The sequence below is a fragment of the Plectrocnemia conspersa genome, unplaced genomic scaffold (assembly GCF_051122295.1).
Source record: "Plectrocnemia conspersa isolate PC_06_02 unplaced genomic scaffold, ASM5112229v1 ptg000005l, whole genome shotgun sequence".
NCBI lineage: Eukaryota > Metazoa > Arthropoda > Insecta > Trichoptera > Polycentropodidae > Plectrocnemia > Plectrocnemia conspersa.
In genome coordinates, this window is record NW_028277169.1 from 26,522,625 (window position 1) to 26,537,500 (window position 14,876).

Below are 14,876 nucleotides of genomic sequence, written 5' to 3' on the forward strand. Positions count from 1 at the left end.
TCAAATATTTCAACACTGCATAATTCATCACAAGCAGATTCAGCAATACACTCAACGATTTATCACACATTTTTCGCAAGGTGATTTTGATTTTTACGATGATCAGTGAAAGTATCTGGAATATCAATTTAAACGTTGTAAATAATTCATCTCATCATATAAAATCAAATCGTTGCGTCACATTCTCCAGATAACGAACTGTAATTATATCAAACAAAAAATATTTATACATATATTCTCGTACATATGTATAACTATACTTAAAATTAAGTATCCATGAAAGTATTTCCTCAAAATCAAGCCCAAATATTTTAATTAAATTAACTACTTTTGATGTGACAGGTGAACGGCATAAAATTTCCATTAAGTGATATTTTGAGGTCAATTTGCTCTGTCCGATATTAAATGAAGATTTGAGAAGATTTTGTAACGCTCATAATATACTGATTGCCACAATTGGTTTAGCACGTACCAAATATTTCGCAACAAGTCATCGTCCATGTGCGAGATAAATCTCGCCATGTTTGTGTAACATAGCGATCTTATTTTGAATGATTAAAAAGTAGTTAAAAGAAAATGTTGTTACGGACGAGTTACGGAAACGCATGAGTGCAATTACGAGCTTAGGTCACTACTTACGACTCGCAATCATCGTTTGCGTGGAAAAAAGGTAAAAGGGTCACATAGAAATTGTACCAAATGTGACCTCAGGTAATACAAGTCGGCCGTCGAAGATAAACGCATTTGTGCCTCAGTTTTTTTGCTGCTGTTGTAATAATATATTCTTGAAAGAAGCGAAATCGATCAATATTACATTTCTAAAGATTTTGAGTTTGCACAATTTTGACAAAACAATTTTAAAAATAAATTGTCGAAATTAGTCGGCACTAACCATCGTTTGAGCTACTCTTTCTATACACTGTATTAGTTGCAAAATATTTTTTGCAAGAGCGTTTTAAAATGTATCTATCTTGATTTTTATTTTATTATTAAACGATCTAATTACCTCATATATACATAGATATATATAAATATGACCTGGATTAGTTAATCAAAAAAAATATATGGAAATATTTTCTTAATATCTATAGACATCATTGATGCAGTAATAGATGAATCACATACAGTCAGATAAAATCGAAAGTCTTGAATATTTCATGGGCGGCAATAATATTTTTAATTAAGAAAAGAGAAATACTTGCTCTTTTCAATGAATGTTACAAAATTTGGCAATACTAGTAAAAATATATTTAATGTCAATCTTTACACAAGTCGTAAAATCAACGTATAAAAGAGCTTTGTACTCTATAAATATTAGATATTATTATTATAGTCATTGTTACAAAACTATACTTAAGCATGATTATAGTAAATATCACAATAATAATAAACAGTTCATATAAGTTCATAAGCAATAACTTTAGCATAAGATAACTAAATAAAATAGTATTTCAATTTATTTAATTCAATAATACCTGTAAGCTCTAACTAAAATAAAATGTATATATGTATGTACAAATAAAAAAATATGTTAAATATTTTAAAAAAAGTGATAATATTAAATATATATTAGATTTGTTTTATTTTTTTGGTACAATTTAATTTAAGGTTCATTACTTAGACGACAATGAAAATTCACATTGACAATTAAAAAAAAAATCTAAATATAAAAGTGTTGTTGAAATTGACGCACTGAGCGTAAAAAATAAAATTTTACGCTATTAAGTCACAAGCGTTGGCAGGTCAATATGCAAATAAAGCTTAAAAGTACCTGCTATTAAAATAAGTGTTTAAATCTTAATGCGAACCGTACGTGACAATAGACGAGTGCATTTCAATAGTGTTCTAAGCCAGCACGAACAACAAAGCAACCTTTTTAAAAATCAATGCAATGATTAAACGTAAATATGACAGTTCCAAGTTCGTCGGTAATAAAAGGGGTCGGGAACAAAATTATTCTAAAAAAAAATAACTTTCACTCGCGCCTTCTTCAAGTTTTCATCATTCAGCGATCATCCAGCCAATCGTTGCACTCGCTTCTTATGACAACGAAATATGTATACGCCTTTAGAAAGTGGCATTTGTTTGATGGACATCTTCGAGGTCGAATTGTGCAACGGGAATGTTGTGACATTACGGTGCTTTTTGTCTTTCGGTGATATATTGTTTCCCGTGACCGTTTCGTGACAAAGAAATATTCATTTAATGCAACGGAGAATCTTTGCGTGTTATTTATGGGATATCCATTTTTTTCTAATCGTAACGAGGGCTTTGTGTGGTTCCACTATTGTCTAGTTTATCCTTATTGGTAAATGATCATTTTTGTCATAGATTTTAACGCGAGTTTCAATAATAGGTCCTTAATTTAATACCAAATTTAAATTAATACCAAATACAAAATATAATATAAATTATCATCGATGTTTTTTTATGATTGTTTCTTAGGGTACAACTAATATTGAAGTTTGAGAACCATTTATTATATTATAACCGATCTTTTCATACGTAATTATGTGTTTAAAAATATTATTTTTATATAGATATTAATTTTAAAAAATTGACATTAAAAACACTAGATGAAACTAAAATATTTTTATAGCAAATACAAAATGTGTTTTTTATGTTTTTTATTATTTTTTCTTAGGGAACCATCATCTGTTATATGTGGTAGGTGACTTACTTTGTTACAGTAAATACTACGAAGCGTATACTTGAATAAATTAATTAACAATAGCTTTTTCATTAATAAAAAAATATATTATAATAGAGATCGTTAAATATGCTAAGTATTATTCCATACTATTGTTCATCTAAAGATTAGAAAGATGTAAAAGCATTATTATCAATCTAAATCACAATGGATCTATTAGTTAATAGCCAGACGATATAAAATTATTTTGCATTAAAATATTCTTCGCACGTTCATATATATCTTCACACGTTCTTCTTCACTAATCACAGTCTTTGATTAGAAATTGATTTGAGCGATTTGTAATTGAATCGCCCGATTGTCCGATGCCAGACGAGTGCAAGCTCACGTCACGTGAACGGTCACATCTTCGTGCATCTTCATCAGCTTCCTCCATATAAATACAGCCGCTTCCTTATGCCGAACACACAGTCTCCGTCTGTACCTGTTTTTGGTCGCATCTCGCCGAAAAAATTCTCTTCATCTCGGTCGTTGTACAAAGAGCAAAATTTTTGCATCAGTGAAAGGCGTAAAGCGGATTGAACTTGCAGATAAGTGACCTATCGGAAGCAACAAGGAAGTGAAACCATTATGAAGAGCGCCTTCTTCTTATCGGTACGCCCATTGCATCGAATCGTGTTTTTGATTTGTGATTTCACTGTGCACTTGTATAATTCATATATTTAACTAGACTTTCCATGCTGTAATAATCCTAAACGATTCAGAGTTAGATAATATTTTATTGAACATTTCATAGAAAACTCGTTTGAAATCATTGCGTAATTTTATGTGGTATCATACGGCAATTTTATTGTTAGACAATGTGCAATTTAATATACCCATCAAAATGACACTGTATTACATGTCAATGTTTGAGTTTCTCCCATCCGTTGCTCAACCGGTGATTATAAAACGGTGGTTCGTGTACTTCACTTTCTTCTTGGGTCCGAGTGATAATAATTAGTGGCTGCGTTTTTATTATTTCTCTAATTAGACTATTTTTTAAAATGTCACAAAATCACTCAAAATAACGACTAAAATTTAAATACTTTCACTTATTGACTGGAATAGTTCGGTTCAGTAATATAAAATGTAATAAAAAATAATTGTAGTTATAAAATAGCGTTGAATAATAAATATTTTTATCACTTTTCTAATTATATGAACGATACATAAAATTTAATGTGTGTTTAAAAATGTCATCACATAATTATGTAATTGACCATTAATATTATTCTTCAATGTAACTATTAAAAATAATATAATAGTTAAAATATTTATTACAATTCATATATTTATTACAATTTAATAACATTGCATAGATATGATAACACATAGATAATATAATGTGGTTTTTTGTTAACAATTATTGTATTACATGCAATAAATTTTATTTGCAGATATATAATTTATATGCTAATATTAATAAAATCTTATAGTGGACTATATAAAATATCTATAATAAGCTACTGTGTGTATTGTTTTTTTTATAAAGATAATTTCACTTTTTCTGCCTCAATTTATGATTATAATCACATTTTTATAATATTAACTTTGTGCCAATAAATTAGCTTTAAATCAATTTCAATCATCTATGCATTTTATAAAATTAAAATAAAGCATAAAAATATGTTTAAAAACGATTCATACTGTGCTATATACATATTTTAACATCATATTTAATTAAATCTTGCTTTTTTACATTTTATCAAAAAATATTATTTTAAGATATGTGATAAAATATCGATAGTATACTTAATGAAATTGTGATAAATTCAGATTAAATTTGACCTGTAAACATCTAAATAAAACACTTTAGCTCTTCTCTATTTATTTTAAAATATGGTTTAATTGAAGGAAATAATAAAAATTGTTTTAAAATTCTCAATAAATTGATGTATTAAATATGTAATAAATAGCGAATTATTTTTTAAATACACAAAATATTAATATACATTTAGTTTGATATGAGTAAATAAGATATTCTGTATTTTAATATAAATTAATATTATTCTATGATGAAAAACATGTATAATTAATAATGTTTTATTTAAAAAAACTATAATAAATTCATTAATACTAATTTATTTAACCCAAATTTTAAAAATGCCATTCAATGTTAAAAAAACTTTAAATTTATTGACCACGAGTTTTAATACCTATAAAACTGTAATTTCTACATTTTTTTTAAAAAAAAACTAGTTTTTCATTATTTTTAATTACTCATTGACATAGTTTTTAATAATTTTATATATATAACGTGACATCTATATTTGATATGAGAAAGTTTTAATTTTCTAAAACTTTCACAGTTTGATACAGATGCCACTGTATATTATATTACTAATATCTCTATATTATTTACAGATTCTAACCATTGCATTATTAACTACGATATGCTATGGTCTTCCACAATCTTCTAGGAAGAAGGATATTAGTACAAACATGAAGAGTTCTCCTCTTGAAATTGATAATAAAAGCGGAAGCTCAATTACTGAAGAAGAGAAGAAATTCGTTAGAGAGATCGAACAAAAATTTAACGTTAAATCTGAAGAAATTTCTAATAAAAGCGAAGAAGATGAAGATACATATGATAAGGAATTAGTGCAAAGACCTTTACCAGCAGTCATAGCTATCGAAATAGTTAACGATAATTCAACGGACGGTAAAGGCAAAAGGACTATTGATGCTAATCTCGGATATGGATACAAAACTGATCACGGGTACTTCTATAGTCATTTTGGAAGAATTCCAGAAGAGAAGGGAAAATTCATGATCTATCCCTATTCGCAACACGATATTTTACCCAATTCTAATCTGAACAAATCGCCTTATAAATATCACACTAATGTAGTATATAACAATAAAGCTAAAGCACAAAGAACACACGTAGAAATCCAACCTTCGAAAGCTTATCAATTAGTTCCAGTCACGCAAAACGATGTTCATGATAACAGTTATAAACTAGATGGAGCTTTATCTCATTTCAGAACCAAATACGAGCACATACACACAGTTCAGACACCACCGCCTCAATATTCGCATGATTCTCAAATACCATCTACTCTTTACAGCACATTCAACGGTGGGCAACTATCTGGTCTAAGTGGAAATTTCCCATCGATTATGCCACAGTACTTCATAAGTCCATCGCAATTCTTGAACCAATACCAAGATTTTGAAGCACCTGGAGCGGCCCATCAAGATTTGCCGCAAAAAAATGTAGTACCAGTACTAATCTTAAGGATACCTAGCTCTCAAATTCAAAGTCCAACGGCAGAATTTTTCCCAAAACTACCTCATTCACACCCATATGCTTCATCTTTGAACCACATTAATATACAATCTTTGATTAATCAATATTTGGCTGGTCATCAACATCAGCAATATGAAGCCCCAACTACTCCATCACCTAAATATGTAGTTCAATACAGTCGACCAATGTATTATGAACCACGTCAGGCGTATTACATGGTACACAACCAACCACAGTATCAATCAAGTCAAAATTATGAAGAACCTAATCAGCAGCATTATGTACAAGAGCAACAACAAGAACAACCAAACGTACAATACGTACATCCACATCCATCACCAGCTCCACAGGCTTATTATACATCAAAGCTGCATTCTTATCAGAACCAAGAAGAATTACCATTTTCTGAAAATTATCCAGATATGGCTCACACTCAAGTGGTATACACTCAACAATATCAACAAGCACATCAAGAATCTCAAGTGGCACAAGAAGAAGCAGATTATGATACTCAACAAGCAACTCCAGATAAAGAAGCTGTTTACACACCAGCAATTAGATACGTCAATCCTCATGCTGTGCAATTGCAGACTCCTGTTGTAGAAAATTATGAAGAGAAAGAAGCGGAAGAAGATGTCAGTGAAAAACATTCGCCTTCTGTAGTGCCTCCACGAGTACCGTACAATTATCATGCACATCCATATCCGAAGAGAGAAGTTAAACAAAAAGGTACTACTGATAAAAGAAGCTCGATGATGAATAGGAGGAGAGTGAGTGTATAATAAATATAAAATAAAATAACGCATACCAAAACTTTTAATACATTATAGAATATTTTAAATGCCTAGCGAAATACTATACAAAAATCAGAACTAAATTTAGCGTATGAATAACATGGTATATTCTTAATCATTTAATTATTTTTATATTTATATTTCATTAGCTATAAGTTAATAATATCGTTTGCTAATAATTGCGCTATTTTTTGTACTATTGTCAAAAGTCTAAATTATAGTATTTTACGGTAATATATAACGTGTCATAAAATGCATTTCAGATATATTAAAATGCGTCACCTTCTTAGAATTATTAAAACTTTCTCAAACAGTTTCTAAAAATGTTAATTATATTAGTTTAGGTATTGTTCCTAGATCTAGAAGTGTCACTCTGACAGGCTGTAACGATGTGCAATATTTTATTATAGTATATGTATAATTAATTATGTAAATAAAACTTAAATGTATTTTTTTGTATGAACTACTATTTTTTATTACTTTTACGTTACATATTGTTGTCTGAGTAAAGTAAATATATTTTATATGAATATTTAACTCTGTTTATTAAAACTTATGTAAAACCCAATGTGGGATATTAACGTTACTTTTTTTTTGTTAATAAATAAACGATCTTAACGTTGTTTGTTATTTTCTATACCTTTTAACGTGAAACTGTCTGCAATGACATGTTACATAAATTGATTTTTAATGACGGTCATTACGCGTCATGCATTACGTACAAATGTATACACATATGTACAAGATGCCCCCAATGAGAAATTTTAGATATTCATTCACCGAAAAAATTTCATTCATCGATAGCGAGTGTTATGCGAACGTAGAAAGTGAAGATTCTTCTCTGTGTATAATTTGTTACTGTATAATTTTAAGAAAATTGCAGAGAAGCGAGAAAAGTTCTTAGTACAGGAAAATAAACGTTCGCGTCATCTTGAAGATGAGTTATTATTTTTTATATTATGTAAAATATAATTTTGTAACACGTTATAAAATTATCATATTCAATTTATCAAGATTTAAATTTATACTATCAAAATTTACCTCACAATAAATATTTTAATAATATAACTATATATCACGATAAAGTTTGCTACTCACATATAAATTATAATACTCAATTTAATGTGACAATGATATTATAAATTTAAACAATAGGTTTATATGTATCATTATTGAAGTAACCTCAGTGTAAAGTTATAGATAACCTTCAGATCGAATCGTTTTCTCTTTTCAATAATGTTGTATATTATTGCGAATAATCACTTTCGATTGTAGATATGATAAAAATGTATAGCAATATTATCATTTTAGTTTTATTTGTGATATTTATACATCATTTTAATATTTATCAGTATGATATTAGTACATTATTTTATATATTGAAAAAATAATATTTAATATAGAGCTATAAATAATAATTTTAATATAATATTTACCAAAATGTAAGGAATATTAGAAAAAAATAATATATTCATTAAAACCATACTTACAAAAAATTGTATTTTAAATTATTTAATTACTTATTAAAATCAATTAGTATTTGCCTCACGAATTTTAATAATTACTCAAAATAGATTGACCAAAACAAAATAAAAAGTTCGTGTGACATTTATTGTATATTGTATTTCCACAAATACATAGATGGGAAGGCGATTCTTCAGAGTGAATAAGTATAACAACTCAAGAAAGCTATTTTTTTCTCTATATGTCTGTCTTTTTTCGTCGTATTGAATTTTTCGGTAGAAGCTTTCAATACATATTTTATTTCAATATGACATCGAGATGCTTAAAAATGTAAATTTATAAGAGCTGCGTCATTAATTGTGGGTTAAAATATGAAATTATTACCAATACATTCAAGAGCGAGGAATATTTAAAAATAATGTTAATATGGTTGCCTCCTTAAAAGCGAGTAGTACTAGATTATGAGCGTATATATATATGTATATATATATAATATCATATATAAATAAGCCTTAAACTGTGTACAGTGGCATAGCTAGGATATGTGCCGCCCAGGGCGATCCTTAAAATTGCCGCCCCTCCCCCCATACAATTTTTGCAGGGTCATAATATCAACATTTCTTAAAATAATAAAATTGGTTATTATTAAGCTCTTGTTATTCGTGGATTTATATATGTTTTAGTGCATTCAGGGCTAAGAACCACACTAGACGATCCCATCGCGAATATACCGCCCCCAAGCAAGTACCGCCCGGGGCGGCCCGCCTCCTCCGCCCCACAATAGCTACGCCACTGTCTCTATATTAACATAATATTAAAAAAAAAATACTGTTAAGAACATTTTTTAAATAAAATAAATTTAATCAAATAATACAAAAAAAATACCAGTTCAATTTTTAATGAAATTTTATAAGACAAATAGCATTGTACATATAAATTTGCTGTCAAAAAAATGTGATGAAATGAAAATAAAAAGCTTAATTAGTGTATCTAAGTTACTTACAAATTCCAATCGAATGTATATAGTTTTTCATAAATAAAAAACTGTGTTGAAAGAAGCGCGTTAATGAGCACGTCTCTAATGATTGGCGCGAGTTTCCCACTAAAAGGCAGTGTCCATTATAGGCTAGTCGTGAAAATTTCTTGTAGGCAAAAGCTCACATCTGTCAATGCCAGCTGTCACCGACAGCTTCTTGGGCGGAGGTACAGGAACCAGTCGTCTCAGATTAGCAGAGGAAATTTCCCATCGGAGTTGGCATTAGACGAGGAGCGGATGCTGGCCGCTGACCCTACACACAGGAAAGTGAATTGTCGACATTTTTGCGAAACGCAACACTTGATCTTAACACTTTTACTAAACAAGTGTAGATTTATGTGGAAGTATTTAATTCCTTTTGAGTACACAAACAAATTCCTGAAAAATAATTGATTATATATTTATATATACATATTTGGAAGTCTTTAAAAGTAGAACGTATTTTATTGTGTTTTTATTTAATTTATTTTTAAAAATCTAGTAGATTTTTACTGGGCGTGGAAATTGGATCAGAAAATTTGCATTATCAATGTGATTGCATGAAAAAAACAAAACTCTTTGAATTTAGCTCAAATATTATATTTAACGATATCATTAAAAAAATATGTGTTCACTTAAATTTAGCAAAATCTGCCTTAGATGTCCAATATCAAATCCGAATCTGTCACACTACTCAGATATAAATCCCAAAATATTTATAGATTATTTTGGCATTGCTCTTAATAGTCACTGATAGTACAAAAAAAAATGTTTTTTTAAAAGGCGATCAAAAATTATACAGACATTTGCTATACATCCTGCAGAATAAATGTTTCTGCGACATATCCTTGGGGCAACGACAGTGTTGACAACAAAACTTTTATATGTATCATTTAATTTTGATATTTTATAATTTTTTGTTATGTTTAAGTATTGTTATATGTATGTATATATACGATTTTTTATTTTTTATAAATTTAAAATTTGTTTTCGACCATCGTGGCGCATTGAGGTAACCTGTTAGGCCACGATGGTCTTAATTTAATCTAAAAAATAAAATAAAAATATACATATTGTATATATTTATTTATTTCAATATATGCCTTTTATGTTTACTCTTAGAATTGATATTATAAAAAAAAATATACATATGTATAAAAAAGATGTACCTTTAAATCTGTATATTATTCTGGTCTACATTTGGAATTATAAAACATCATTTTTTATTAAAAAAATATATTGCTTTCAATATATTTTTATTATTTAATTGTCTGCAACACACCACTTTCGCTAGCCAAATATATATTATATTAAATTTATGTAAAAAATAAACGATACGTCTTGCTCTAACGATTTACACATACGCAAGAGAGATTTTTTTTCTATATATCGCAATTTTTCTATATACCTAGATCACACTCGCAAATTTCAATTTGCAAGCCAATTCGAGCATAGCTCGAGCTTTCCGAATCACCGACCTTTCGTTACCATTATATTAAATCAGAAATACAATAGATAATAATATCGACATAAATTAAAGTAATGTTATAGAGACAAGGTAAGGTTCACACGTAAAAGCTGCACACGAGTAAAGGTCAGAAATGTCTCCTACGCGAAAAATCGAAAGTTTCACATTGAAGCTCAGCTTTTTAGTAGTTCCCTTGAAAGGTGAAACAAGTTAGACATAGCCAATAAACCTGTAGCGAGAAGTCTCGGAGCCGTATGGCCGTTCATGAATTTTGCAAACACTTTAAAATAATTGTACATGTGAAAATGTATACTAAAATAATAAGCTTTAAGGATAGAGGATTACCACGCGAGGATAAATTAACGATAATATTGTGTTTTACTAGATAATCTAGTCAATGCATAATAATATATAGTATTTGCATTTAATTGTATAATTTTCCTTTAAATTATTAGTGTGATTTTTACATATATATTTTACTTATTTACTTATCCTAGAAATTTAAATATATAAGAGAGTTGTATAATAAAAAATTCAGATAATAACATTTCTTTTCATGATCATTTTTAATAGTTTAATCTTCTGCCGGTCTACCACAATCTGTTTTATTTTTCATAATGCAGCTTTGTGGTTTAACAAACCGGAGAATTTATGAGATCTTTCTCGATTCGCGTTTTAACGATTCTCGTCGTTAATCAATTGATAGAATTTTTGCTCATTTGTTGGAAACGTGCACGTAACCGTATCACGTGTATACTGACCAAGAAAGTTTAAAATTTTCAAAAGAAAAGTATTTTATTCGTCTAATTGGAGTGATATCACATTGTATTGTTTTGGCTATGAAAGTGTGCTAATTAGTATAAAAAATAAATATAAAAAACAAGGTCATCCTAAGAAAAATATATTAGCATTTCATCTTGGGAGCAATAAAAAAAAATAATACACAACTTGTGATTTTTTTTAATAAAAATTTATCATTAGTTTCTATTAAAAACATTTTTTATCATTGTACTAAAATATAAACTTTAACTGTATTAATGTACAATGCTCAAGATAAAACTGAGTAAGAACAGCAAATCCTCACTCAAAATATTATGTGCAGATTTTTGGCGCAAATTTTTTTTTTATCTTCTACAACCCGAAAAAAAGGATAATTCGTACAATAGTTCGTATTACGTATAATAATTTTGTATACGTGCGCATTGATGGAAAAATATTTTTAATCTACTTTAACATTTTCTTGTTGTTTTACAGTAATTATCTGTGACTTTTCATCGTATGGGATAAATGTACGATAAAACGCGTTAATCATAAAATGGCAATGGTTGTAAATCTTTTAAAAATATTTGTAGAAATTAAATTTTATATAATAAAAAATGTTTTATTAAATTTCTCGAAAAATTGAAATTCTCAATTTGATATTTTTCTTGAGAAATTTTCAAGAAGAAACACTACTGGTTATAATTTAACCTACAATCAAATTTAAATAATTATTTAGCAAAGAGATTTGTGTTAAGAGTGACACCATACTGCTACTTTGTAATCAAAACACAAGCGATAAAAAGTCAATGATACATTTTTTATTATTTTTTTATACATGATTCTTACTGAGTTTTAGATCTAGCATATATACACATTCGCAAAGGACCATAGTTTTATTTATTACAAAAATAAATGATAGGAGCGAATATCTAATAGTAATATCTCTTTTTGATTTTGTAATGACGTTTGTCAAATCAGATATACTAGTTAATTTTTTGTGGAAAATGAAGGAGAAATATAAAATGGCTTCTTTATGATTTTTTTACATAAAATATTATGTCAATAATTTTAAAAACTGTTGCAAATAATTTATATACATATTATATATTAAATAGAGAGAATTTAAATTATTTGAAAAAATGTAATGGTTTTGACTGGCATTGGATTGATTAAGGTCAATTTTTGCAAACAAATTTTAATTCAAACATTTATAGTATAAATAAAAGTTTACATAAACAATTTTTTCCATACAGAGTTAGGTTAGGGTTTACGTCTTAAACAAAAACCAACACAAAAACCGAATCAGTGACTAATATCTGAAAGGCCTGGGTTCGAATGTCATATAAACTCTAGTATTTTTGAATTTCTATCGTATCTAGGTCTTACAGTTAAAAAATAAAATATATTCAGATCATGTCCTCATAACATATATTAATTTTAAGCTATAAAAATAATTCATAATAATTAAAATAGATGTCACTTATTTACAGACTTGATTTCAGTCAAATGTTTCACTACTTACTTAGTAGTTGTTGATTGTGTTAGCCCAGTCATACGCTTTAGAATAGCGCCTGTCATATAGCAACGGAAGACTGACAATAAATAAATAATTATTCTCACATATATAAATAATATTATGTAAGATATTGTACTTATAAATATTTATTAAGATTCACTACTTTATCAAATGATTTTTTTTAATAAGAAAAACACCATTAAGAAGATTAGTAAAGTTTTGACTGTTAATTTTCATTTCATGTTTAAGTTAATTACTTTTATTTATAGCAAGCTTATATTTTAATTAAGTCCAAACTAACATTCATAATTCAATTTAAATGAACTCTTCCTTCGCCACTGCGACTTCACGATATTTTTCCCGTTCGCTTTTCATTTTCATTTCATTTCAAAGGCAACTTGTCGAGAGACTTTAATTAGAATTTAAAGCTTAATTGCTATATTCGCAATTTATAGGCTAGATTGAAAGAAAACAGCAATGGGCAAGGTGACGTCTCGTCGGCGGGTACTTCTTCGGGTCACGATTCCTGGGTACCCGGCGCGGCGGTCACGCTTCACCACACTAGTTAGTCCCCTTCACTTTCCCCGGTAGTCCGAAGACCTAATGTCAAAGTTTAATGTCAGCTGGGTATCCAAGATCAAGACGAAACGATTCACGGTCATGTATGAATCTGAAGTAAATTAGCATAAACGTAACTCGAGCCGTAGCTCTGATATCTGACGCATAGCGTGACTACGCTCGATTTATGGCATGAAAGTAAAAAATCAGATCACAGTCGTTGAAATATAATAATTGGTTGATTATTTTCATTTTGAGCAATTAAAAATTAATTTAATTTATTGGCTAACATGCATTATCTGGTTCACCGATAATCGTGTTTACCCATATATGCATCAGAAGTTATTATCATGTGTTTTTAAATGTATAATATATGTTACATAATATGAATAAAATGGTTTTAGTGTAATTAAAATGAAATAAAAGCAAAGCATAAGTAGTAAACAAGAGTAATTTTGTCGAATATTTGTACTGTCATGTAAACCAGCCTTTTTACAATTAATTAATAATTTAACTTTACAAGAATAACAAATTTTAAAATTGCATTTAATTTAAGCTTGAAATTGAAAATTATTTATATGTTTGTGTTAAGTAAAGAGCAAATAAAAACAAGTTTAATCCTAAATAATTAATAAAGCTATTAAATTGGCGCTGACTATAAAACAACATATCTAACACCGAATAGGAAAGTCTAAGGTGAAAGAACTGGTAATCCATCTTGATAAACTTGAACTTGCCTTTGAAAAAGCGTATTATTTCCAGTACCTGTAAGTACACACACACATGTACGTGTCATTAATTCAACTACCGCGTGTCATAGTTATAATAAATGACAATTTTAATAAGACAATAATTGAGCTGAATTATTCTGCACGTAACATATTTTTTGCACATTAATATATACAGATAAACTGAGCTAATTATAATGTGATTGCATTATTACGTGGGGAACTCGCATCAGTAATCTTATCTCACTTTCACGCAATGATAAAATCCTGATTTTGAAGTAGCACAATATGAGTATAATAAATTTTAATTCTAATCTACCTATCAAAAACTAAGTAAAGCTAACTTTTGTGAATTGATGAAATATTATATATATTTTTGCATCAAAATAATTTGAGATAAATAAATAAGTATATAAAATAAAAGTTTTTTTTGTATAGTTTTGTTATAATTTATTTACGTCAATTCAATAATGTCTATTACTTTTACAGAATATATTTTATTATTTAATTCTCACACGTATTAGTCAGTATCTACAATCGGCATCTCAATGGCATGTCTTTACTTTTTTAATTAATACTCATAAAATAATGATTCTCAAACGTAAAAAATATATTTTTTATTAATA

At 28.2% G+C, this 14,876-nt stretch overlaps 1 protein-coding gene and 1 long non-coding RNA gene across 4 annotated transcripts in view; one reads left to right on the forward strand and one right to left on the reverse strand.

Moving 5' to 3' along the window:
• Positions 1-14,876, reverse strand: part of LOC148235310 (uncharacterized) — a 75,692-nt gene that overhangs the window by 10,844 nt on the left and 49,972 nt on the right. The gene's annotated exons all lie outside the window — the stretch shown is intronic.
• Positions 3,114-6,743, forward strand: LOC148235311 (uncharacterized). The gene is made up of 2 exons (XM_088185820.1): positions 3,114-3,304; positions 5,057-6,743. The coding sequence occupies exons 1-2, from the start codon at positions 3,281-3,283 to the stop codon at positions 6,725-6,727; spliced, it is 1,695 nt and encodes a 564-aa protein (XP_088041946.1). The 5' UTR covers positions 3,114-3,280; the 3' UTR covers positions 6,728-6,743.